The sequence below is a fragment of the Ctenocephalides felis genome, unplaced genomic scaffold (genome assembly GCF_003426905.1).
Source record: "Ctenocephalides felis isolate EL2017-DRISC unplaced genomic scaffold, ASM342690v1 CF-g0.4_SCAFFOLD_03573, whole genome shotgun sequence".
NCBI classification, from domain to species: Eukaryota; Metazoa; Arthropoda; class Insecta; order Siphonaptera; family Pulicidae; genus Ctenocephalides; species Ctenocephalides felis.
Window position 1 is genome coordinate 12,199,312 of NW_020539727.1, and position 25,453 is coordinate 12,224,764.

A 25,453-nucleotide genomic window follows, 5' to 3' on the forward strand; every position below is an offset into this window, starting at 1 on the left:
ATTTTGGAAGTATTTATCTAATTATTTTGAGTTTTGGAGAGTTACGTTCAAAACTTTTTTTTATAAATGAATAATAAATAAAATCATATTTATTAAAACGCAGATTTTTTTTCCATGTGTCATTTATTATTTGTTCAGTCGTTGTTTCATATAAACGTACGTGCATTATGGTTATATAATATAATTATATTATTCGCGCAGGATGTTTTATTATTATTGCCATTTGCACGATCTCTCCCTCTCTTTTTTGACGTATGTCAATCACTGCTTTAAAAATTATTCGAAAAAAACATTGTGAAAATAATTAAACTAATTATATACAGACTCATGTAAGATCCAAGATATTTTTTATTGTCTTTGCAAAATGCAGTGCTCAAAAATATCATAAAAATCATAAGTATAAATATATATAGTAGAATCAAAGGCAAGTCTATTAGACTATCTAACAATAAGTTGAGATAAAGTCCTACTCGATTTCGGAATATTTTTGACTTCCCGAAAGAAGCGAATTTTATTTATGCCAAAAAATCCAATTTTTTAATTCCATGTTTTCTTGACGTTTCAAGTCATTAGGAATCGCTTGATACCGAAACTGAAAAAAATGTGTGTTTTGGAACATAGACCTTACACTACATGGACTGCTGGTCCTCATATGTTTTTCATTTTATAAAGTATCAAAATGATAAAGGGGGACTGTAACGTCACTTATTGTTAGTAAACGAGCATTACCGACAATCGTGGAACACTCCTCATTGATTAAATTTCATATTATATTATGATGTATAATATATGATATAATATGTAATATCCACAAATTTTTATGAAATTCGAACATAGAATATTTACTTACACCTAGTTCTTGATTAGTATTATTAAAATTGAAAAACGTATTTTTCATATTTTTGATTAAAAATCTTGCAACGAGTGTATGCAAGATAATTTGTATGTATTTTTATAAAAAATTTGCCTTGACCCATGTGCTGATTTATTTTTAATACAGTATGATTTTTATTTTTTACTTTACTATAAATATTTATTGGAAGATAAAGTTTATCTCTGGATGTATTAAATGTTATATTGATAAATTTATTTTAAGACTGATTGAGAGAAAGTTTGGAATCTATTTTTGTAACATGCTATAGAAAATTTTACTCAACATCCATTGCTAGTAAATGGACTTGCTAGATTTTTCAGATTTTTTTAGTTATTTTTCATTTATTATTTTTTAGCAAAACTTATTCATTTATTACCAGGTCTCTCTCTACTACAATATTCATAACTAGAGAAGACAATTGCGGAATTTTTAGAATTCACTAGAGTAAAAAAGCTCTAAAATTCTTTGTATTTATAATTAATTTTTCTTCATTTTGCTTTTTTATTGTGTGGATTACTTAATAATTAGTTCAATATTAATAACTTCGGTTTTAATTTAAAGTAAACATGAAATTATAAACTTAGGTTTTACTTTAGTAAATGAAACCAATATTTAATTCCAAAAATGTCAAAATCAAGATCGTCTATTTTCTAATTTTTTTTACAGTGTCAATTTTTGAAGATTCTATCCCTAAAATATATCCATTTCTAATGTAAATTTTCAAAATTGTCAATTTTTTAATATCTCATTTCTCCATGTTAATTTTCGAAGATTCTATTCTTAAAATATATCAATTTTTAAAGTCAATTTTTAAAATTGCCTGTCGTTAAAAAAAAATTTCAAGTAGTTCCAACAAAAGTATTTTTTAAAAATGTCAATTTGAAAGTATATGAAATTCTGCTACGAACGATTTCAAGAATATCAATTATCAAGATCAATAATTTTCTAAGATTTCTTTTTATCTATGCCCATTTTTGAAAATTCTTTTACTAAAATATATCTCTTTTTAATGACAATTTTTACAATTGTCTGTAGTTTAAAAATTTCCCAATTTTTTTATTTTTCAAAAATGTCGTAGTATATATAACAATTTTTGCAAAGTAGGATTTCAAGAATATCAATTATCAAGATCATCAAATTTCTAAAATCTCTTTTTTTCTATGGCAATTTCCGAAAATACTATTTTCAAAATATATCAATTTTTAAAGTCAATTCTTAAAATTCTTTGTCGTTAATTACTTAAATTTTATGTTCCAAAAATAATATTTTTTAAAAATATCAATTTGTATATATGACAATTTTTGCAAAGTAGAATTTAAAAAATGTCAATTGTCATGATTAATTATCTAAGAGCTCTCTTTCTCTATTTAAATTTTCGAAAATACTATTCTTAAAATATATCAATTTTTAAAGTCAATTTTTATAATTGTATGTCGTTAAAATCTTTTCCAAAATTTCTTTATTTTCCAAAAATATTATTTTTCAAAAATGTCAATTTGTATATATAATAATTTTGGCAAAGTAGGATTTCAAGAATGTCAATTATCAAGATCGTACATTTTCTAAAATTTCTATGTAAATTTTTGAAGATTCTATTTTTAAAATATGTCAATTTTTAATGCCAATTTTTGAAATTGTCTGATGTTATAATTTTTTATTTTTTTTTTATTTTTAAAAATAATATTTTTAAAAAATATCAATTTGTATATATGACCATTTTTGCAACGTAGGATATCAAGAATACCAATTATCAAGATCATCAATTTTCTAAGTTATTTTTTTCTCTATGTCAATTTTTAAAAATTCTATTCCTAAAATATATCCATTTTCAATGTAAATTTTTAAAATTGTCTGGCGTAATTTTTTTTTTAATTTTTTTATTTTACAAAAATAATATTTTTCAAAAATATCAATTTGTATATATGACAATTTTTGCAAAGTAACATTTCAAGAATGTTAATTATCAGGATCGTAAATTTTCTAAGACCTCTTTTTTTCTATATCAATTTTTGAAGATTGAATTATTCAAATATATACATTTTCAAAAATGTCAATTTTCAAAATTTTCCATCTTTATAAAATTAAAGCTGTAAGATGTAAATTTTCTTAGGAAGATGCTATTTATCAAAGATGTACATTTTAAAGATTCCAATATATTTACAAAGATGTCATTTTTTGATCAATGTTTGACTATTTTAAAAAATACAAATTTTCAAAGAATTTGAGGAATGAACAAATGAATTAATGAATAATGTATAAAAATAGTAAAATTGATTTTTCAATGCGTTATTTTATGTATCACTGCTTGTTTTAATTGTTTATAAATTTTATATGAACGCTACAAAATAGCAACTTTCATCAATTTACCTCTGAAATGATATAAAGTAACCTCGTTAAGACGATTTTTCAAACATGCGCTAAATACGTGTCTTAAGCGAGAAAGTGGCGTATAATGCGATCTTACAATCGTCTTAACGGTATTCAGCATTATTATCAGTTTTATTTTCGATATTTCCAATTTTTCCAATGAATTTGAATCTCCGTAGAGTTGTTTATTAATTTTCTAGTATCACATGATCGACTTTGTTATCGTAAAAACATTTCGAACAAAGCCGTCTTTATTGTTGATAACAATTTGTATTGTTCATAGTTATTGTTTGCATTCCTAATAACAATATAATGGTCGTACAATAACGACGACATGCTATATAGTAATATATTATGAACTAGAATTTAACATTTCTGATATGTTATTATTTTCAAATCTTCATCATTAGCGAATTATTGTGGATTAAAATAATTTGACATGCGATTTATGAATAAATTATTTTTTGTATGTAATATTTAAAATCTATTTTTATACATAGTAATATAAAAGTTAACTAGTGGGGTGTATGGTATCGTGCCTTAAGGCAAATTGCTGGAACTTCCCGTACAGTAATTAAATGTTCGAGGAATATTGAATGTTTTCGAATAGATTATATAAATAGTGCAAGATTGTTTAATATTTATAAGAGTTATTAAACTGAATTACAAAGTTAAAATTGTTTATTTAAAGTATATAAGTAAGCTTCAGAACTTTAGCCAGAATTAAAATTAAAATCTAAATTATTTTCAATATACAAAAAAAAAATCGTCAAATATTTTTTTCCCCAAAAGCAAATGTCTTATCAACACAAGCAGAAAGTTTTTGAACCGTTCAATTCGGATGCTTTTTTCTCTCAAAAACTGCAATTTCTTGCACATTAAGCTCCGTATTCCCGCAACGGCTAGACCTACCTTTGCCAAAATCTAATCATCACTTTTCCCCATCATTACGAATTGAATATTTTTTGAATCATTCAAATCGGATACTCCGTTTTTTCAAAAACGCGATTTTTATTTTCTACATTCTTTGCTCCGTATCTCCGAAACGGCTGGGCCTGTCTTTGCCAAAAACTAATCAGCATACCCTCTATCAATAGGAATCGATTGCTTTTTGAATTATTTAAATCGGTTCACCCATACGCCCAAAATCGTAGACGAAAAATTGTATCCGCACATGTGCACACACACACATCCATTTATTTCTGATTCATGCTAAAATGTTTAGAAACCTCTAAAACGTGAAGATATGCAAAAAATTTAATTTTTAATTTTTGGACGATTAGTATAACTTACGGGAAGCTTATAAAACACAAAATAAATTATATTTTAGATGAAGTTAATTTTAAATCGTAAAAGTTAAATTAAATATTAAATTATAGTAGAGCTGATGGTGCCAATTGATACAATTTTGAATAGAACTACTCTACTTTTGTATTAAATTTTTTATTTGATAAATTAAGACATTTTTGTCATTATTTATGTGCTCAAAATGTCATTTTTCGAATCCAATCCAATTAAATATTATTTCTAGATTATTGGTTTTATTTTACAAACTAGATGCTGTAATTCTATTAGTTCTGGTAATAGTGACTGTTATTAGTAAATAAGTAGAAAACGAAATCAGATATTGAACCTTAAGATGAATTTATAAATGAAATATTGAACTTGCCCAACTACATAAAATATTTTGCTTATTTTCCTACATAATTCATTTAAAATATATATATTATATCATCATATAAAAAAATTCTAATTTTATAGAAATAAAATCCCAATTTTATAAATGCTATAATAAAAACTTTATTCGTTGATCATAATCTATATTTACATTTTATTCCATCGATTAATTACAAAATCAATTACCAAGTTTACTGTATGCGAATCCAAGAACCCAGGAAATTTCGTGGTCATCCAGCTTCAAAATCATCTAAAAAATTAATGGAAATTTAGTAATTAGAAACAATTTTAAGAAAAAAGTAAAATATTATTTTACCTCCAAATCGTTATTGTCATTTAGCCCATAACCAGATTTTAATAAGGTGTGCATGTAAATCAAATCCATACACAATAATGGATCTTTCTCATTTGGTGCAGAACATTCTTTCTCTGCCTTTTTCCAGAGATCTTGGACAGTTATTTGCCACTTGTACCAGCTAATAAAAATGAAAAAAAAATACATTAACGAAATTGCCTTGATAGATTTAACAACAATTTTAATATCTACTTGCTAAAATAAATAAATAAAACAAATTCTATAAATTCATCTAATTTGTTATCTAGATCTTTTTACCCCATATAGACGGGGTAACTTGGAACGGCCAGGTATCAAGCAGGTTTAATGTCTCATTTTAATTTTAAAGGTATTACATTTTTACAAATGATTACATTTTTAACTAATGCTAAAAAACTACCAACGGAAGAAAATATTTTTATCATGGATTTTCAAAGATTATCGTTATCTCCCGATAGCAAAGACATGAGAATCAAGGTTATAGCTGCTTATACACACCTTTTCCCTCTACTTTCAAATGTTGTTGTTAAACAATGCTTAACTTTACTGGTTTTTTTAAACCCGGACCTTCATATATTACTATCTATTCTTCGATAAATTCTGGGAAAGTATAACTGGGTAAATGTTATTTGACAAAATGTCTTTTTGATCGATACCAAATTTAGGTCTTGAATATAAATAACATAAATAAAAAATAATATAACCTAGAAAATGTTTTATAAATACCAATGAGTATATAATTATACAAATGAGATCTTTCTGAGCACCGTGTTTGACAAAAATTTGCCAAAAAGTGCGTTTTCATATTTACATTTCAAAAAAGTTGATATATTGAGTTTCTAGTAACACTTGCGGCCCATTTACTAAATAAAATTACAAACAAAACTACTTACTACAATTTAATCATAATTGAATAATATTAACGTAAGACATCCTATTAAACGCAATTGAACATCATCTGTCAAAAACGTTTGACATTCGACGTATTAGCCACCGTCCATTGTTTTATTTAAATTACGCTTCTACAAAAATTTTCAAATTAAAAATGTAAAGTTTCTACACGATTTTGAAATAATATCTCACCTTTCCGACAACCTATTGATTAGCACGAATTTTTCAAGACTAAGACTGGCCAAATCGGTTCAGCCGTTTTCAAGTTTTAGCGGATCATTTTATCGAGTGCTTCGTTTTTATATATAAGATATGAATCAAAAAAACACTTTTGCTGGTTCCAAAAGCCACAAAAGTATCATACTTTCTTTTTCGATTTCTTAAAATGTTCATATAATAAATTGCACTTTTAAAATGGCTGGTGGTGAAAATTGAAAAACACAAGCAAAATTTTTATATCTTCTTGCTTCTTTTGTCAATTTTTTTCGTTAGACCAGCTTATTTTTACAAGCCCTTGACTTGATTTTATAAAATTAAATTTCATATTATCTTACTAATAAGTTGAGCTGCCAATCCACGATAATAGAAGGCACTGACTGCAACAGATTCTTGTTTGGACAAACCCAAAGGTTTAGGATCTACCAAAGGAATTAGATCCTGCAAAACGTAGTATTTGCAGACCATCATGCTAAATCGGCGATTTCTGATCAGGGATGGCATACCACTGCAATGATGAGTAGAAAAAATTAGTGAAAAATATAGAAATTGGTGTTTTTGGTACTCTGCACTAAAAAATTCTCCCAAAACCCTTAAAGTTCAGCTAATTGGATTGATTCTGCCTAATAATGGCCCAATGTTATGGCAAGGTTATGTAATAAAGAACTTTCCATACTACTTTATAAAAGAAGATTAAGGATATTATAAAAGCCTATAAGAATTTTTTGTACTTCTATAAGATCTTCGAAATGTTTTACTAATTGGTAAGATTTTTTTTAAGATATGTGAAGGTTTTAAACAATCTTTAAACATTTTTAAAATTTTTGAGAAAAATGTTATGGCAAGGCCATGTTACGCTTCAACTTCCATACATTATGCTACTGAATCATACTGAATACTGTCAAAATTTCATGTATTTGCTGTGCATTCAGGCGTTTTACACATAAACTGCAACGTCACTCGTATGCTATAAAGCTGGATCAGAAAGACCCTGTTAATTAACATCGTTTTTTGACATTTGTGCGGTTTCTAGGTTAGGTTGTCTATCTGACAACCTGAGAAAAACGCCTGACTGCACAGCAAATACATTTTTTTTTCTTTTTGATTTATTATTCATAGCAAGCTATACAAAGTACATTCAGCTACATTTGTTACAGTTAAATATTAATTAACGGCGTGAGAAAAATTGCTATACAAATACATGACGTTTTGACAGTATTCAGTATGATTCAGTAGCATAATGTATGGAAGTTGGAGCGTAACAATTAGTGAAACATTTCAGAGATCTTATACAAGTGCAGAATATCTGACAAAATTATAAATAATACAAATAATTACATTCTAGTAAGAATATGATGAATTTGAAAAATAACCCTATAGAGTATTTTAGTTTTCATAGGCACAAGTGCATTAATAGATAGTAATAATTTTCTCTGTTAAGAAATTTTGATAGTCTGCAATGTTTTTACTAAAATGATTAATTATTGTTATTATCTACTTTAAAACAATAGTTACAATTTTTAGTATCAATTCTCAAAGGCCTTTATATAAACTTTTTCATATATTTTAATAAATCCCAACAGTTCATACAAAAAAATCTTTAAAAATTCCAGAAAATCTTCAAAATTGCTCTGAAATATTTTTTAGGGTTTAGGTTTGATTAATAATATTCCGTTGAACTTACCTGACAAAATATTTTTTGTTATTAAATTCAAAAGGAACATTCTTGATTTGTGGATGAAGACATTTGCTGAAAACACTTTGGCCTTCTTGTATTCCATTTCTAGAATCAGCTTCGAATAAAGTGTTCCTTGCTGCATTTATTCCCAAACCTAGATAACTGAAAAAGAACTAAAATCAGTCAAAAATCTGGTAAAAATTAGAACCTTAATTCATGAACCGATTGTGCCTTACAAGAGACCAATGTTATGGCAAGGCTATGTTATGAAGAATTTTCAATACTAAATATTGACAAAAGTCATGTGGTTAGTGTGCAGTCAGGCGTTTTTCTGAGATTGTCAGATAGAAAACTTGAGCTAGAAACCGCACAAATGTCAAAAAAACGATGTTAGATAACAGGGTCTTTCTGACTCAGCTTCATAACATACGAGTGACGTTGCAGTTTACGTGTAAAACGCCTGAATGCACAGCAATACATGACATTTTAACAGTATTCAGTATGATTCAGTAGCATAATGAATGGAAGTTGAAGCGTAACATGGCCTTGCCATAACATTGGTCTGTTGCAAGACAGAATCGGTTCCTGAATTTTCTAGAGATTTCTATTCTGACCTTTTGCTGAAGATGTTCATGTTCTTATAAGACACAGGATGCATATTCTTCTTCAAGAATTTTACATAATTATTTTCTGGTTGATATGTGACTTGAGCTGAACCTCCACCCAAATCTAAGGCAGCATACGTTTGTTTGTCCAAAGATCCTTAAAATAAAAAAAATAATGAAATAAAAATTGTATTAGGACTTTTTGCAAATAAGCAAGAGTTTATTCTTGATTAATGTTTGGAATATGATTTTATTAATCATGCTGTGTAGAAAGATCCGCTAAAATCATCTCAAAAACAAGTCAATTGTAGTATTTTTAACAATGCTATTTTAAAGTAGAGGGCAAAAAATGTGTATCCAACCTTAGCCTTGAATAAAATAAAAAGTGCAAAAGTGTAGATTGTCCTTTTACCCCAAACACAAATAATCTGTTTTAGAGGCTCTATAAAAATAATGAATCAATTTCTAATTAAGAATATATCTTACACAAAAATTATATATCATTTACTAAAAATTATATTCAAGTACCGCAAACTAAACAACAATGCTCAAAAAGAGTGTGATTGAAGTAAAACTTTTTGCTATCGTACATGATGGCATTTAAGTAAAAATAAATACATCATTTTGAATTCAGATCATACAGAATTTTGAATAATGTTTATTAGTAATATGGTAACACTCGTGATGCACACATTTATTAGTGTCAACTATTATACACATTTATATTATGATGAATTATAAATTATATATTTATAATCGCATTAAAAATATGTATAATATTTAAAAACAATAATGTAATTAAAGTCATACTTCAAATATGACATGATCGGTTTGTCATTGTAATTAGCATTTAGAAATGAACCTTTATTAGAGAAATGAAGTAATAGCTGATTAATAAATTCTATAATATTCGTTCACACAGTGGATTATGTTAAACAACCCCTAAACAAATATTTTTTTGCAACTTCACTCATCATGTAATAATTGTGTTTGAAGAACTTCATGTAATTAAAATTAACATACATTCATTGACTGATGGTATTTTTTTTACTTTTTCGCTGCCTATATAATCTCATTCTTTGAACAGCTGTAATATCTGTCTTGCCTAAAAAATATTTTCCATTTTAATAACTTTAAAGAATTATAGAAACTACGAATAATATAGAAATAATTTCTAATCAATAAACTTACGTTAACAATGCTATTTTAAAGTATAGGGAGAAAGATGGTTTTATTAAAAATGTTAAATCAACTTTAAATTATATCATATATCATATTCTATCTTATATACTTTTTTTATTTTTAATTTTTTTTATTCAATTTTCAGTCAAGTTGTGACTATCTCTTTTCAATTCTTGCTTTATCATTACAAATTTTAAATCCACTTCAAGTCCTTCTCCCTAGTCGCGCTTAAAGAAATTATACTTTAAAAATACTTGTGTCAAAAACTTGACAACGTGTCCGTATTTATAGACTAATTACACATCATTTGTCCCCTACTTTCAAATAGCATCGCTAAAAATACCACACTTAACTAATTTTGCAAGTAATGTCAGTGCACTTTTTTGCAATATTAGTCTATTATTACCTTTTAGATAATTGACAGTAAACCATGCAAAAAGTCCTTCATCACTTCCACTCAATAATCCAGCAGCATCGTGCTCAACTTTGTAGTCGGTTTTCTCAAATTGTCTTTGGACTGCCTGAAGAAGTTTTTCTGCAACTTCTTCACCCAAAAGACGTAGACCAGCAGTGGCTCTCAAATATGGAGTCGTTTTGGGTTTTGCTTCAGCTGGTACGAAACCATCTACTTTGCTGAGGAGCTCCATTATTTTCTTGGCTCCCTTGGTAAAAGAAACGGGAGAAAAATATAACTATATAAATATAAATAATAGTAATACTAGTCGGGTGTATGGCATCGTGCCTTAAGGCAAATTGCAGGAACTTCCTGTACCGTAATTAAATATTCAAAGAATAAAAATAATGAGCCAATAAAAATGTCTATGAATAAATATTATAAAAACTAGAATTTTCATTATTTGTATCTGTAGACAAAATGTGAAAACTTGTTAGATTAGACGACGTTGTTTATATATATTTGAATGAAATATATATAAACAAAATCTAATTAAGCGGACTTATTGTTGGAATGAACATATTTTATTTCAAATGCATCAATTTTTTGTTCGGAAAATATATGCACTGAATTAACAATTTTAAATAGTATCAACTATACAAACATAAAAAGTATTAAACAAAAATTTAAAAAAACTAGCTGTAAGTGGATTTCTGTCTTGAGGCAATTATGGCATCGTGCCTTAAGGCAAATTGCTGGAACTTCCCGTACCGTAACGAAATGTTTGAGGAATACAGAATGTTTTCAAATAGTTTATTATAAATATTGTAACATTGTCTATTATTTATGAGAACTATATAAACTGAATTGCAGAGTTTAAATTATTTGTGAAGTATATTAGAACTATAGTCAGAATTAAAAAATAATAATCTGAAATATTTTCGATATACAAAAAACTACAAAAAAAAAAAAAAAAATGGAACAAAATTTTTTTTTCCAAAATCAATTATTTTGTTAAGACAAGCAGAAAGTTCTTTGAATCATTTAAGTCGGACGCTTAGTTCTCTCAAAAACTGCCATTTTTTACATATTTAGCTCCGTATCTTCGAAATGGTTAGGCCTGCCTTTGCCAAAAACTAATAAGCACTTCTCCCAATCATTACTAATTGAATGTTTTTTACATCATTCAAATCGGATACTCCGTTCTCTCAAAAATTCGATTTCTATTTTCTGCACTCTTTGCTCCGTACCTCCGAAACGGCTGGACCTGCCTTTGCCAAAAACTAATCAGCTCTTTTCCCTATCAATAGGAATCGAATGTTTTTTGAACCATTCAAAGCGGTTGATCCGTGCGCCCTAAAACGTGACTGGAAATTTGTATCCATACATACATACACACACACACACACACATCCATTTTTTCTGAGGTATGCCAAAACGTTCAGAAACCTTCAAAACGTTGAGAAATGTTAAAATTTTCAATTCCGATTTTCGGCCCATTACAATAACTTACCCTACGGGAAGTTAAATATTACAGGCGTGTGATCAGTTTTGACTTTCTTATCTACTAACGCAAACGAAAATTGCGGTGACGCGCTAACCAAATCAGCTATAACGACATGCTCACACGGAACGCTATGAGCGGATGTCTATGATCTAATCCAAATTTCTGCACTTTTTGCTTCGTATCTTCAAAACGACTAGACCTGCCTTTGCCAAAAACTAATCAGCACGTCTCCTTATCAATACGAATCGAAGGTTTTTTGAATTATTCAAACCGGTTGATCGGTGTTCCCGAAATCATCGATGAAAATTAAATATATATTCTAAAGCCATAATAGGTGTTTTTAGTCAGATAACATCTTTTGGTTTGAATCATAAGACTTTTCAAATTATGGTGCTAGGACAGTGAATTACAGGACTATCTAGAAAGATTTTTAGACAAAAATCAATGACATGTTTAATTAGATTTTTCAATAATTTGGCGGTAGCTCCCAAATGTATCTTTAGTCATGTCATTGAGCTGTTGTGATCACGAAAATTCCCGAAATCGTCGACGAAAATTTCACACGCACATACACACACACATACATGAATTTTTTCTAAGGTATGCCAAAATATTCAGAATCCTTTGAAACGTAAAGATATATAAACATTTTCATTTTCGATGCCCTACCGTAAATTAATAATTGGAGCACAATTTTTAATATAAGTAACAGAAGTGGAATCAACAGAAGCATCCATTTGGGGATGTATTTTAGTGACCAATATTTTAAATTTTTGTAAAAGTTTGCAAATAGTTAGTTCCTGATATATATTTTCTGTTATGTGTTTTTTCTGGAAGATTTGAATAAAATTTTGGACTGTACACTGTTTACATGAACAAAAACCAGGAATTTAGAGAAATATCTTCTAAGAAGAATTTAAAAAACTACTCTTGAAGTATTAATTTTACCGGAAATCTCAGTTAAGCACATGGAACAAACCTCTTCTGTACCAATTCATGTTGAAACTAATTTGGACGTACGGAATACAGCTTTGGGAAACGGCGCGTGAATCCAAAATCGTCATAATTCAAAGATTTCAAAACAAGATTTTGAAAGAAATTATAAATGCACCCAAGTATGTCCTAAATTGGTTGGTTCATACTGATTTGAACATAAACACTGTCAAGGAAGAAACAGCAAAATTCAATTTAAGATACAAGGATAGAATACAGAACCATCCAAACATCTTGGCCAAAAATTTAATAAAAAACCATGACATTGAACGGCTCAGCCAAAACGGCCTTTTTTGATATTCTTTAGTAATCCTATAATATGCACAATTACTCGTAGACTTTATTTAAATTTTTTCACATCAGGACACATCAACCTCGAATCGGATCATCACTCGGTGACCATTCGACCTTTTCCTTATTTAACAAACCATTAAAATTACTGATTGTTGTTTATTATGACAGATTGTAGTTCATTGATGTAAATAAAAAAAAGTATGAATTTTACTTACCTCTTCTGGATCATTGGCATAACTTGACAAACCAGGTTCTTGCTGGTGAAAGTCTTCTCGTAAAAGGTCGTAAGCATCATCTAAAGCATAATAACAACATTTTTTAATTATTTATAAATATCTATATCACTGTTATATTTGTCTATTTTTTTTTTAAATTTTTACTACCTTGTTTTTGGAATTCATAAGCAATAACCCTTGATCCAGTAGAACCAGCATCAATGACTACACTGTAGACAATTTCTTGTCTAGAAAGAGCCCTTGTTCTCATTCTTGGACGATCATCATGGGCTTTAAGGAAAAGATGAATAATTTTATATAATTGCTAATAATAAAATTTAATAATAATAGATAATAATAACCTAAATAATCTATCTGTATACAATAAAACTATTTTTTTCCAAAAATGTTTGGAAACATGTTTAATTTTGTATTTGCGATTCTATTTAATTTTATTATTTTTCAATTAGTTCATTTTTGGTCAACGTTTGAAGTCGTTCTGAATCTTTCGAGACCGAAAATGGAAAAGTGGAAAGTATGTGTGTGATATTTAATTTTAGTGTTTTTTGATTAGTTTATAATTGGTCCACGTTTCAAGTCGTTTTGAATCTTTTGAGACCAAAATGGAAAGAATGTGTGTGTGATTTTCACAGAAGATCAGTGAATTTGCAATGTCTCTACCAATTGTTATTGAGAAAATAATAAAGTTGATCTATTTTTCTACATTTTAAAATACTTTAATAATATGTAGAAACAAATATTCAACTTCTCGTATGATTAATTATAGTAATCGCAAAAACATTAAAAATTAAATTAAAATTAAAAAAACTTTTGCAGATCTATACGTTTCAAAAATTTCGACATACCTTAAAAAAATGGATGTATGTATATGTGTGCGTGTGTGTGTTTGTTCGAGTACAAATTTTTGTCGACGATTTATGAAAAGTATTCGATTTTACAAAAATATTTTACTTTAATTGACAAAATGAAGAAATGATTAAACTTTTGTGAAGGCAGGTCTATCGGTTTTGGAGCTGAAGTAAAAAAATGTCAGTTGACGATAAAAAATGATCATTAGACATATGCACATCAAATTATCAGATATTTTATAGAGATTATAATAATAAGAAGTATGAATTTTGTTTACAGTTCTTCAGGTTCCGTACCAATAATTATACCGGAAGCGGGGCGGCGCTTACGCGCTTTGATATTTCATCTCTAAAACAGCCGCGCAGCACGATCGCGTTGAAAAAAAAAAATTCAAAATTTTCAGAAAAATTCAAAGTATAGAAAAATTAGAAATATAAAAAAATCTATTTTTTCAAAAAAGTCACAAATCTCTTTTTTTCCAAAGTTTTCAATAAATTTTAAAGGTTTTTTAAAAATCTTAATTTTCGGTACGGGAAGTTTCAGCAATTTGTCTTAAGGCACGATGCCATGCACCACTAGTTGATTTATATTTTGTCGACATTTCTAGTTGTTCTGAATCGTTTGAGACCAAATACAGAAAGTATGTGCGTATGTGAGACAAATTTTGATCTTTAGAGAAGATCAATGAATTTGCAATATCTCTACTAATTTAATTATTGAGAAAATAATAAAAATAATATAATTTTCTACACTTTTCAAGTACTTGAATAAAACATAAAACAACTTAGTTGTAAATACAAAAATAGAGGAGTGTATATTCTGCAATAAAAAATAAGTTTGGAAAAAATCCAATATTATGGTGATTGATATTTTGTAACAATTTATTTCACATTTCACATAATTTACACTTTTAGTATTGATTCAAAAAATCAATATAAAATATTATTTTATGATATAATATATATATTTTGCAAAATTTGATAATAAATAATAATATTATATTAAAAAAAAATATAATAAATTTTAAATATTGTTCCAAATGCATTCATAAAACAAATTGAATTAGTTTTATTATTTTGTATTAATATACTTTTGTCTTAGACATTTTATTCAATTTTTTATTTGGATCTCCGAAATCGCTAGACCTGCCTTCCCAAAAACCAGTTAACCAATTCTTCATTTCATTAATATAAATAAAATGTTTTTGAGTTATTGAAATCGGAATTCAATATCGTTATCTCAAAAACTGAATTTCTATTTTCTGCATTATTTGCTCCGTATCTCCCAAACGGCAGGACCTTCCTTTACCAAAAACTAATCATCACGTTTCCTTATCAATAGGAATCGAATGTTTTTTGAATTATTTAAATCGGTTGATCCATGCGCCCGAAATCGTCGATGAAAATTTGTATCTGCACATACATGCTTTAGACATAGACATACACACATTCATTTTTTTTGAGGTTAGCCAAAATGTTTAAAAACGTCTGAAGCGTAAAAATATGCAAAAATTGTCATTTTCGATTTTTTTGCGATTACTATAACTTATCCTATGGGAAGTTAATAAACCGTTTACAGAAAAATATTTTCATAAGTCTTCTATCTATTTACCTGATGATGTCCCAAAAATCAGCAAAAAACACAGACATCCTACAGACGCCAACATCTTTCCCAAAAAATTGCCTCGACACTAAATGCTAAAAATCCACTAAAGTTCAAGTGCTCAAGACAATTATATTTAAATATAGATAATATTTGAAAAACTAATACAGCTGTGTTTGCTAAATGAATTTCGGTTATATAATTTTCTTTGCTATTTTCAAAAGTTATTCACATGTGTTTCTTATCGTAAAGTTAATGGAATTTTAATTAATGTGACGTCATACAAAGTAAAACTCTCGAAAGGTAATAAATTTCTTATCAAAAATAATTTTATAATAAAATATAATTTTTGTGACTATTTGATTTTATCAGAGCTACGAGCATAAACTTGTCCTAGGTTCGATTCTGATCTCGGCCAGCTCGATAACAAGCAGTATGATATCAAATTTTCACTTAAGTAAAACTAAAGTACTCTTATCAAAGATAATTTTATAATAGAATATAATTTTTTGTGACTATTTGATTTTACCAGAGCTACGAGCATAAACTAGTCTTAAGTTCGATTCTGATCTCGGCCAGCTTGATATCAAGCAGTATGATATCAAATTTTCACTTAAGCAAAACAAAAGTACTCTTATCAAAGATAATTTTATAATAAAATATAATTTTTGCGACTATTTGATTTTGCCAGAGCTACGAGAACAAAACCAGGTTTAGGTCCTAGGTTCAATCTTTATCTCAGCCAGCTCGATATCAAGCAGTATGATATCAAATTTTCACTTGAGATTATAGGACTCAAATATTACCTTGAATGCAAATTGCCTTTCCTGGTCTTTGTTGCGACATAAAAATTGCAAGTGGTTGACCATTGGGTTGCCCTTATGGAAAAGAAATATGTCTTCAAATTTCTTAACTTCCCGTAGGGCAAGTTATAGTTTTATTTATATAAAATTATTTTTATTTTGAAAGAATAACATTTTTGAAAAAAAGTTACTTTGAAAAGTTAGATTTTTGAGAAACTATAAATTTTTGATAAAAATTTACTTTTTTTGAAAAAGACTTTTTGAAGAAAAGTGTATTTTGAAATATTTTGAAAATTCTGAACTTTTTTCAAAGCAATCGTACTGCTTTAACTGCATAAAGACGAAATATCAAAGCGCGTAAGCGCCGCGTCGCCGTCTAACGCGTAAACATTGGTACGGAACCCATAGAAATGTAAACAAAATTTATACTCATTGTTAAAATCTCTATAAAATATCTGATAATTTGATGTGCAAATGTCTAATGTTTATTTTTGACCGCCAAATGGCTCATTTTTTTACTTTTTCCTCCACATCTCGAAAGTCGTTGGACCTGCCTTTCTAAAAATTAGAACAGTTCTTCATTTAGTCAATGCAAATAAAATGTTTTTTGAATTATTCAAATCGGACGCCCCGTTCTCTTAAAAACTGAGTTTCCGTTTTCGGCACTTTTTGCCCCGTATCTTCGGAACGGCTAGACCTGCCTTCGCCAAAAACTAATCAGCACGTCTCCGAATCGAATTCGATTATTCTTATATTTCGATTATTTATATTATTCGATTCAAATCGGTTGATCCGTGTTCCTGAAATCGTCGACTAAAATTTGTATCCGAACATATACATACATACAGGCACACACACACACATATACACACACACATACATCCAATTTTTCTAAGGTATGCCAAAATGTTCAGAAAGTTTTGAAACGTAAAGATCTATAAACATTTTCATTTTCGATTTTTTTGCGATTACTATAACTTGCCCTAGGGGAAGTTAAAAATGATAAATTTATTTTAATGATTTTGAACAAATATGTGTTTTAATATCTAATTAAATAACGATCAATTGAAAAATGAATAAAATAAAATATATAGAGTAATAATTAAATAATATTCATATGCTCTATAGAGTATTATTTTTTCCACTTTATCATCCTTAATAAATTACTTAATTATTATTTTTTTACCTGATATTTACAACGGAACAAATAATACAAATTTTCTGTATGAATATACAATATATTTTATTTATTTTTTTTGTTACACTTTATTTTTATAAATCTCCCTAGAGTAAATTTTATTTATAGAAAGTATTATGTTACATAAAGCATGACTATGCTTTTTTATTCATTTTTTTTCTATTTGATTTTCAGAGTCTATATTTTTGGATAAATTATATTGTTTTACTAATTCACTATAAGCAAATCCTAGTGCCCATGATAATTCGTGATTATCAAGCTTCAGAATCATCTGAAAAAAATAAATGAAACGGTTTTTAGTACAAAAACTGCATGCAACTTATTATTTTTATATTATATAAAAATCAGTTACTTTCGGAACTGTTTTTTAAATAATTGAACTCTAAAAATATAAATGCATTTACATATACATATATTAGTAAATTAATTATATTGCGTTACAAAAATATTTTTTTGAATTTTTAATCAATTATTTGATCATATGTTAAATTCATATGTATATTGCACGCCAACCTGGACCTAGGCCTCGTTTCAGGTTGCAAACGAGCCGTCGAAGAAGAGGTGGGAAAGACGAAAAAATTGATATTCTTTATATTGGAATAATAATGGTACAGAACTATAAAGTTCCCGAAATCTCGAATAATACTATTACTAATGTATTGTTTGGGAATTAATATTATTTTTGTTTAAATAATCGAAACATAAAAAATAAATAATTTTTTGTTAAACCTGCACCAATTCTATATTGGATTTTTATAACCCAGCCAGAATTTGTTTAAATACTTGTTTTAGTTTCATAATAATCAATAATTAAAGAATTACCCCTATCCTATTACACTCTTTTAAGCCAAAACCATATTTTATCAAAGTATGAAGATAAGAAAAAAAGTTAATACATTATTAAACATAAAATATTGATTAATTAATTACCTCAATCCTGTTACAGTCTTTTAAGCCAAAACCATATTTTAGTAAAGTGTGAATATATATCAAATCCATGCACAAAAATGGATCGTTAGGGTCCTTCAGGTGTACCATGGCACATTCCTCCTCAGCTTTTTTCCATATTTCACCTAGAGTTGTATTGCCTCCTTCTCCAACTAAGTAAAAATTAATTTAATAATAAACATAAAATTTATAACATAATTAAACATAACAGTATATTAAAAATAATGTTCTATAAATAAGGAGTAATCATTTTGGTAAAAGTATTGCAAGAAAATCATGCAAGTTCTGGTAATTTTAAGTTTATTCTCGGATGAGTTTGATTTCTTATTACTTCTAATCATATTTATTTTATCTTTTTATATAATTATATAAATTATATTTTATTATGACATAGTTTTTTTTTCAAAAAGGCATCTAACAATTTTTTTGTTCAGTTTCACAGATGGTAATCATAAGGGCATACAAAATGTAGTTGTAAAATTGTAACTGCAAGGCCGAGACCTTACTACTACGCCACGACACAGGCATTAGCACGAAGTAAGTGTATAAAACTAATAGAATTTGTTAGATGTGTAATTTTGAAAATATTCCAGTTATATCGTGTTTTATGTTTTTTTTTAAAGATGAGACAACATATTTCTTATATGAGAATAGATTTATTTATTTAATTTTTTTAAGTTTAAGTGCGTGCTATTGGTCTTCCAGAACTCAACTTCAAGCCACATCAACATGAAGTGATAGTATCCATCGTAACCATCATAATTTAAAAAAAAAAATCGATGTATTTGAGAATTATAAGTACAACACAGGCGCTTTTGTCAAATTGAGACTATTTTACAGTAATTGTGGTAAATTTTTACATTGTTTTGGATTTGAGTTGATTCTGGGACACCTTATGTATGTATGTATATATATATATATATATATATATATATATATATATATATATATATATATGCCAATTTAAATTTTTACCAATCAATTTGGCAGCATTTCCTCTATAATAAAAAGCACTCAAAGCCACAGATTGCTCTTCAGACAAACCCAAAGGTTTAGGTTTTACTTTTTCTTGGACATATTTTTTGGCATGAGCAAGACATTGTTCTGTTTTAACACGTTTTCTGCTTTTCGTATACCCACTAAAAATCAAAAAAAAAACATTAAATCTATTAATCATCTATTATCATTAAACATTTATTAAATACATTTAAAACATTTAGATTCTACCAATAAAAACGAATTTTTAATCACAAAAAAAAGAATGTTGCAGGGTAAAAATATTCAGAACAATTGACAATGTTCATATAATTAAATATATTGGTTCTAATAATATATTAAAATTGAAATAAATTTTTCAAAGTTTGTCTTTTTTAAGATTATAAAAATTTCACATCGTATCCAAAAGAATTAGTAATTTGTACACCTAAAGCTTTTAGACGTAATAATTTTAATGACTATTTAGTAAATTTTTTTGAATATTTTCCACGATTTTTATTTATCTTATCAGAATTTTTATGTATTTTCTAAGAAGGCATTTGTAGTATTTATTACCATCAAAGCCATGAGATTTTTTAAAAAGATTTTATATATTTTATATCTAGAATTTTTTTAAATTTTATTCTAATTTTAATTTTACTAATTTTTATAGGCATTTTTTCTGACTAGTAATATTTTTCCTAAATTTTTGAATATAGCATTTTAAATAACTTTATCAAAATAATATATCTAAAAAAACGAAGGTTAAATTTAAGAAATTTACTAAATTTTTAAACGATATATTTTATTTTAACTTTTTGAGAAACCATAGCATAAATATCATTATTCAAGGTGCATTACAATTTTATAATACTTCCTTTACCTTCATTTATCAATTTTATCAAGTTTTAGTAATTTAACATGGATTTTTAGGAAAATATTATTTTTCATCATCACTAGTGAAACGTATATCATTATTGAAGTATTTTTTCAAAAAAAATCACACAAAATTTCTTGATTATAAAAAAAATATCAAATTTTATAGAGAAGGAAAACGGATGTAATTCCAAAGTAAGCATACTTTAAATTTGAAACTTTATGATTTTACAAATACTTAAATAAAATCAGAGATTGTATTTGAATTCTACATATCTTGAGTTTTATAAAAAAATTATAAAAATAAATCAATTAATAAATTCTCTACATATCTTCAGTTTTATAAAAAAATTATAAAAATAAATCAATTAATAAATTCTCTATTGAAACTCAAAATCCAGCAAAAGACATCTCAAGATTGGTTAGGCATTTTTATTTTCAAGAGCTTTTAAGTTAGGTTAAGAAATAAAAACTAATACTTTACCTTACAAGGTACTTTGTGTTATTAAATTCAAATTTAAAAAATTCTACATTCGGATTGAGACATTTACTGATCACAGTTTGTCCTGGTTTAAAATCTCCTTTGACATCTTCTCTAAACATTGCATCTCGGGCAGCATTTATTCCTAGGCCTAAATAGCTTAAAATACAGAAATTTTTATAAAATATTATTTTTGCAGTACATTACTGAAAGTAAAATAAATATTGATGCTGAATGGGATATTTCACTCGATTTCGCATATAATACAACTCAACAAGCAATCATAAAAAATACGTGCGCTATTTTCCATCTTCCATAGATATAACACACTATAATCTGTTAGTTATCATTTAAATTACCTTTTACTAAAAACCTGCAAATTATTATAAGGTACATCATGTATATCTTCTTTTAGATCATTCTTGTAATTGTCTTTTGGTATATAAGTTACTTGAGCAGATCCACCTCCCATTTCTAACGCTGCATAAGTTTTAGATTGGTCTAATGTATCTAAAAAATATATTTATCGGTTAAAATTTCATATACATATTTGTTGCAATACATCGGAAGCTATGAAATATTGGTGCAAAGTTTTAATATATCAAAAATACAACACGATGGTTCACATAGTGATACTGTTAAATTTCATACTGATGATGAGACAAATCACGGTCTTGAAATCTTTGAGAAATTAGCAATAGGCTGGAGAGGGCCACCCGAATAACTCCAAGACTAGTGAACGGAAGTGAGTTACGGCAGATAAGAGTCGAGTACCAATGATTTGTCATTCGCTCTCGATGATATTTCTATACGGGTCGATTGTGATTAGCCGTCGTGTTTGTGAATAGAGATCTGTTGTTATATACGTACCGGCATCAACGTTGTATGCGTACCAATATTAACAATAAACTCGGCATAGATATATAAACATTTTAAAGTTTCATTGCAGTACATATCTTGATTTAATGAAAAATGTCTGAATCAGAAGAATATACCATGTTCTTTGAAAATATTGATATTTAAGATTAATGATTAGAAAGTTAATTGATTATAAATTATTTTTATATTATTCGTAGTTTCTATAAATCTTCGACGTAATTAAAATAGATAATATTTCTTAGGCAAGACAGATATTACAGCTGTTCAAGGAATGAGATTATATCGCCAGCGAAAAAGTAAAAAAAATACAAGCAGTCAATGAATGTATGTTAATTTTAATCGCATGAAGTTCTTCAAACACAATTATTACACGATGAGTAAATTTGCAAAAACAATATTTGTTTAGGTGTTGTTTAACATAAATCACTGTATGAACGAATATTATAGGATTTATTTATCAGCAAATAATTCATTTCACTAATGAAGGTTCATTTCTAAATGCTAATTACAATGACAAACCGATCATGTCATATTTCAAGCATGGCTTTAATTACATTATTGTTTTCAAATATTATAAATATTTTCAATGCTATTATAAATATCTAATTTATAATTTATCATTATATATATATATATATATATATGTGTATAGTAGTGTGACACTAATAAATGTGTGCATCACGAGTGTTACCATATTACTAATAAACATTATTCAAAATTGCTATATGATGTATTTATTTTTACTTAAATGCCATCTTGTACAGTAGCAAAAGAGTTTTACTTTAATCGCGCGTGATCCTTACACGCACTCTTTTTTCTATTTTGGTACTTAGTCAATTTTAAAAAGCATCTGAAGGTTACAAACCTACTGTCGCATTGTACATTGAAACGCGCGAAGAATTTCGCCGAGAAAATTTTACCTGCGTGATTTGTTATCGAATTATCACGAGAAAACTTCGAGTAAATATGCAATATATTACATAGACATATAATCTTTAAATGCAGAATTTGTAGCGTATAGCAGCATTTTTTCAGATAAAAATCTGGGTGGCCCACTGTTCGTGCCTAATCAAAGCATGCTATGTATTGATATAGAAAACATATGTTTAAGTTAAATCAAAGCATCCGATTTATGATATGAAAACAAAACTAGTGGGGTGGGTGGCATCGTGCATTAAGGCAAATTGCTGGAACTTCAGTACCGTAACGAAATGTTCGAGGAATACTGAATGTTTTCAAATAGATTATTATAAATATTGTAACATTGTCTAATATTTATAAGAATTATATAAACTGAATTGCAAAGTTGAAATTATTTGTTTAAGTATATTAGAACTATAGTCAGAATTAAAAATAAAATCTGAATTATTTTCGATATACAAAAAAATAAAAAAAAAAAAATGGAACAAAATTTTTTTTTTCCAAAATCAATTATTTTGTTAAGACAAGCAGAAAGTTCTTTGAATCATTCAAATCGGACGCCTAGTTCCCTCAAAAACTGCCATTTTTTACATATTTAGCTCCGTATCTTTGAAATAGCTGGGCCTACCTCTGCCAAAAACTAATAAACACTTCTCCCAATCATTACTAATTGGATGTTTTTTAGATCATTCAAATCGAATACTCCGTTCTCTCAAAAACTCGATTTCTATTTTCTGCACTCTTTGCTCCGTATCCGCGAAACGGCTGGACCTGCCTTTGCCAAAAACTAATCAGCTCTTTTCCCTATCGATAGGAATCGAATGTTTTTTGAACCATTCAAATCGGTTGATCCGTGCGCCTGAAAACGTGACTGGAAATTTGTATCCATACATACATACACACACACACATACACACACACATCAATTTTTTCTGAGGTATGCCGAAATGTTCAGAAACCTTCAAAACGAGCTGATCGAGAAATGTAAAAATTTTCAATTCCGATTTTCGGCCCATTACAATAACTTACCCTACGGGAAGTTAATAAGAATCAATCCGAAATTGACATAAAATAAAGTCAATCAATACAAAACTTAAAACATTAAAAATATTGTAAATACAAGTACAATTTGTAATTAATCTAAAATAAATACATAAGATTATAATTAAAGTGTTTTACAAGAAATTGGTCCTTTAAAAATTAAATCAATCAACCATTTAAAAAAAAACACCCACTTCTCCCTACATTTTTGTAAAAAAGACATTAAAGTCTTGATTAACAAAAATAAATTTTTGGAAAACACGGTAAATACACTTTTTTGCCATTCAAAAAAAGAGATACTTCCAAACATAATTTCAAGCATTTGCTAGGATAAAAAGATGCATTTTGGAATATCTTTGAAAATGAAGAAAATATTTTTATACTTCTGTCCACTATTTTGATTCAAGTAAGTGCACAAATAGAGTCAAGCAAATTCATATTTATATTGTTAATATCCGTTCCACTAATCAATTATAATTAAGTACCTTTCAAATAATTTACTGTAAACCAAGAAAACATCCCTTCATCACTTCCACTAAGCATTCCTGCTGCATGGTCTTCAACCTTATAATCAGTTTTCTTGAATTCTTCTTGAACTTTGTCCAATAACATTTTTGCAGTATCATTGCCCAAAAGTCGAAGACCAGCCGTAGCCCTTAGAAACAGTTTTGTCTTAGGTTTTAAATAAGCTGGAACAAAGTCTTGGATATTGTCTATCAGCTGCATAATTGACTTTGCACCCTGAAAAAAGGAAAAAAGAAATTGCAAATTTATTAAAAACTGTTCGAAAAATATTAGTTTGGATTGATACTGATTAGGTTTAGGTGAAAATCTACCGAGTCGTTTTTTGTAATTAACTGTTGAAAAAAAAATTTTAACCGATATTAATGGATCTTTTTTTGGCGATATATATTATGGTATTATAAAACTTACTGAAAGATTACGGCATTTTGACAGGTAGTTAGTTTTTAAAAATTTATCAAAGTTCATGTAACTTGTCTCAAGGAAAAATACCAATACCAACTAGTTATATTAAATTTTTTATTAGTAGAGATTTATAAGTGCAGTTGATTACCTCATCAGGATTTTGAGCATAACTGGACAAACCGGGCCTTGTTTTATTAAACTGCTCTCGTAATAATTTAAGTTTATTGCCTTTGAAATTAGACACCAAATATAATAAGTATTAAATTAATTTTTTTTAACTAATTTTTGAAAATATTTTTACCATGTCTTTCAAATTCATAAGCAACCACTCTAGAACCAGTAGATCCAGCATCAATTACAACTGAATAAATTTTATCTCTTGTTGATAAAGGATTAGTTTTACCTACATGGATTACTAAAAAAAAGAATATTTCTGGATAATTATAGATAATTAAAAATCTTATTTTTCTAATACTTCTATTTTTTACGTAATGGTGAAAATAAAATCTGTGATGCCTAAACTGAAACTAGTAAAAAAATACTAAAAACATGAAAACATAAAATGAAGTCTTATAATTTTAACTTGTAATAATTAAATTAACAAAATATAACAATTACAAAAATAAGTTACTTACAGAACTGTATGAATAGTAAAATACAAAATATTTTTAATTTAATTAAAAGACACATAGTTCACTGTTAAAT

The 25,453-nt window shown here is 27.5% G+C and overlaps 2 protein-coding genes and 1 pseudogene across 3 annotated transcripts in view; 1 reads left to right on the plus strand and 2 right to left on the minus strand.

The window, feature by feature from the left end:
• The window catches only part of LOC113389432, a 290,888-nt gene that overhangs the window by 184,916 nt on the left and 80,519 nt on the right, over positions 1 to 25,453 (plus strand). For both annotated transcript variants that reach the window (XM_026626466.1, XM_026626465.1), the window contains exon 3: positions 19,083 to 19,185. The gene's annotated coding sequence lies outside the window, so the exon portion shown is untranslated. The remainder of the gene's footprint in view (positions 1 to 19,082; positions 19,186 to 25,453) is intronic.
• On the minus strand, positions 5,097 to 15,763 carry LOC113389539 (annotated as a pseudogene).
• Positions 17,791 to 25,438, minus strand: LOC113389540 (ectonucleoside triphosphate diphosphohydrolase 5-like). Its single transcript, XM_026626564.1, has 9 exons — positions 25,384 to 25,438; positions 25,050 to 25,163; positions 24,897 to 24,976; positions 24,307 to 24,562; positions 21,340 to 21,490; positions 20,984 to 21,139; positions 19,624 to 19,787; positions 18,631 to 18,800; positions 17,791 to 17,971 (listed from the first exon to the last, which is right to left on the minus strand). The coding sequence occupies exons 1-9, from the start codon at positions 25,436 to 25,438 to the stop codon at positions 17,849 to 17,851; spliced, it is 1,269 nt and encodes a 422-aa protein (XP_026482349.1). The 3' UTR covers positions 17,791 to 17,848.

Excerpts from the sequence above, each read along its gene's own strand:
- LOC113389540 (XM_026626564.1), bottom strand. The coding sequence starts at position 25,438 with ATGTGTCTTTTAATTAAATTAAAAATATTTTGTATTTTACTATTCATA. Across the intron at positions 24,977-25,049 it reads TTATGAATTTGAAAGACATG|GCAATAAACTTAAATTATTA; the intron begins GTAAAAATATTT and ends CTAATTTCAAAG. Across the intron at positions 21,491-24,306 it reads TACAGTAAATTATTTGAAAG|ATACATTAGACCAATCTAAA; the intron begins GTACTTAATTAT and ends TATATTTTTTAG.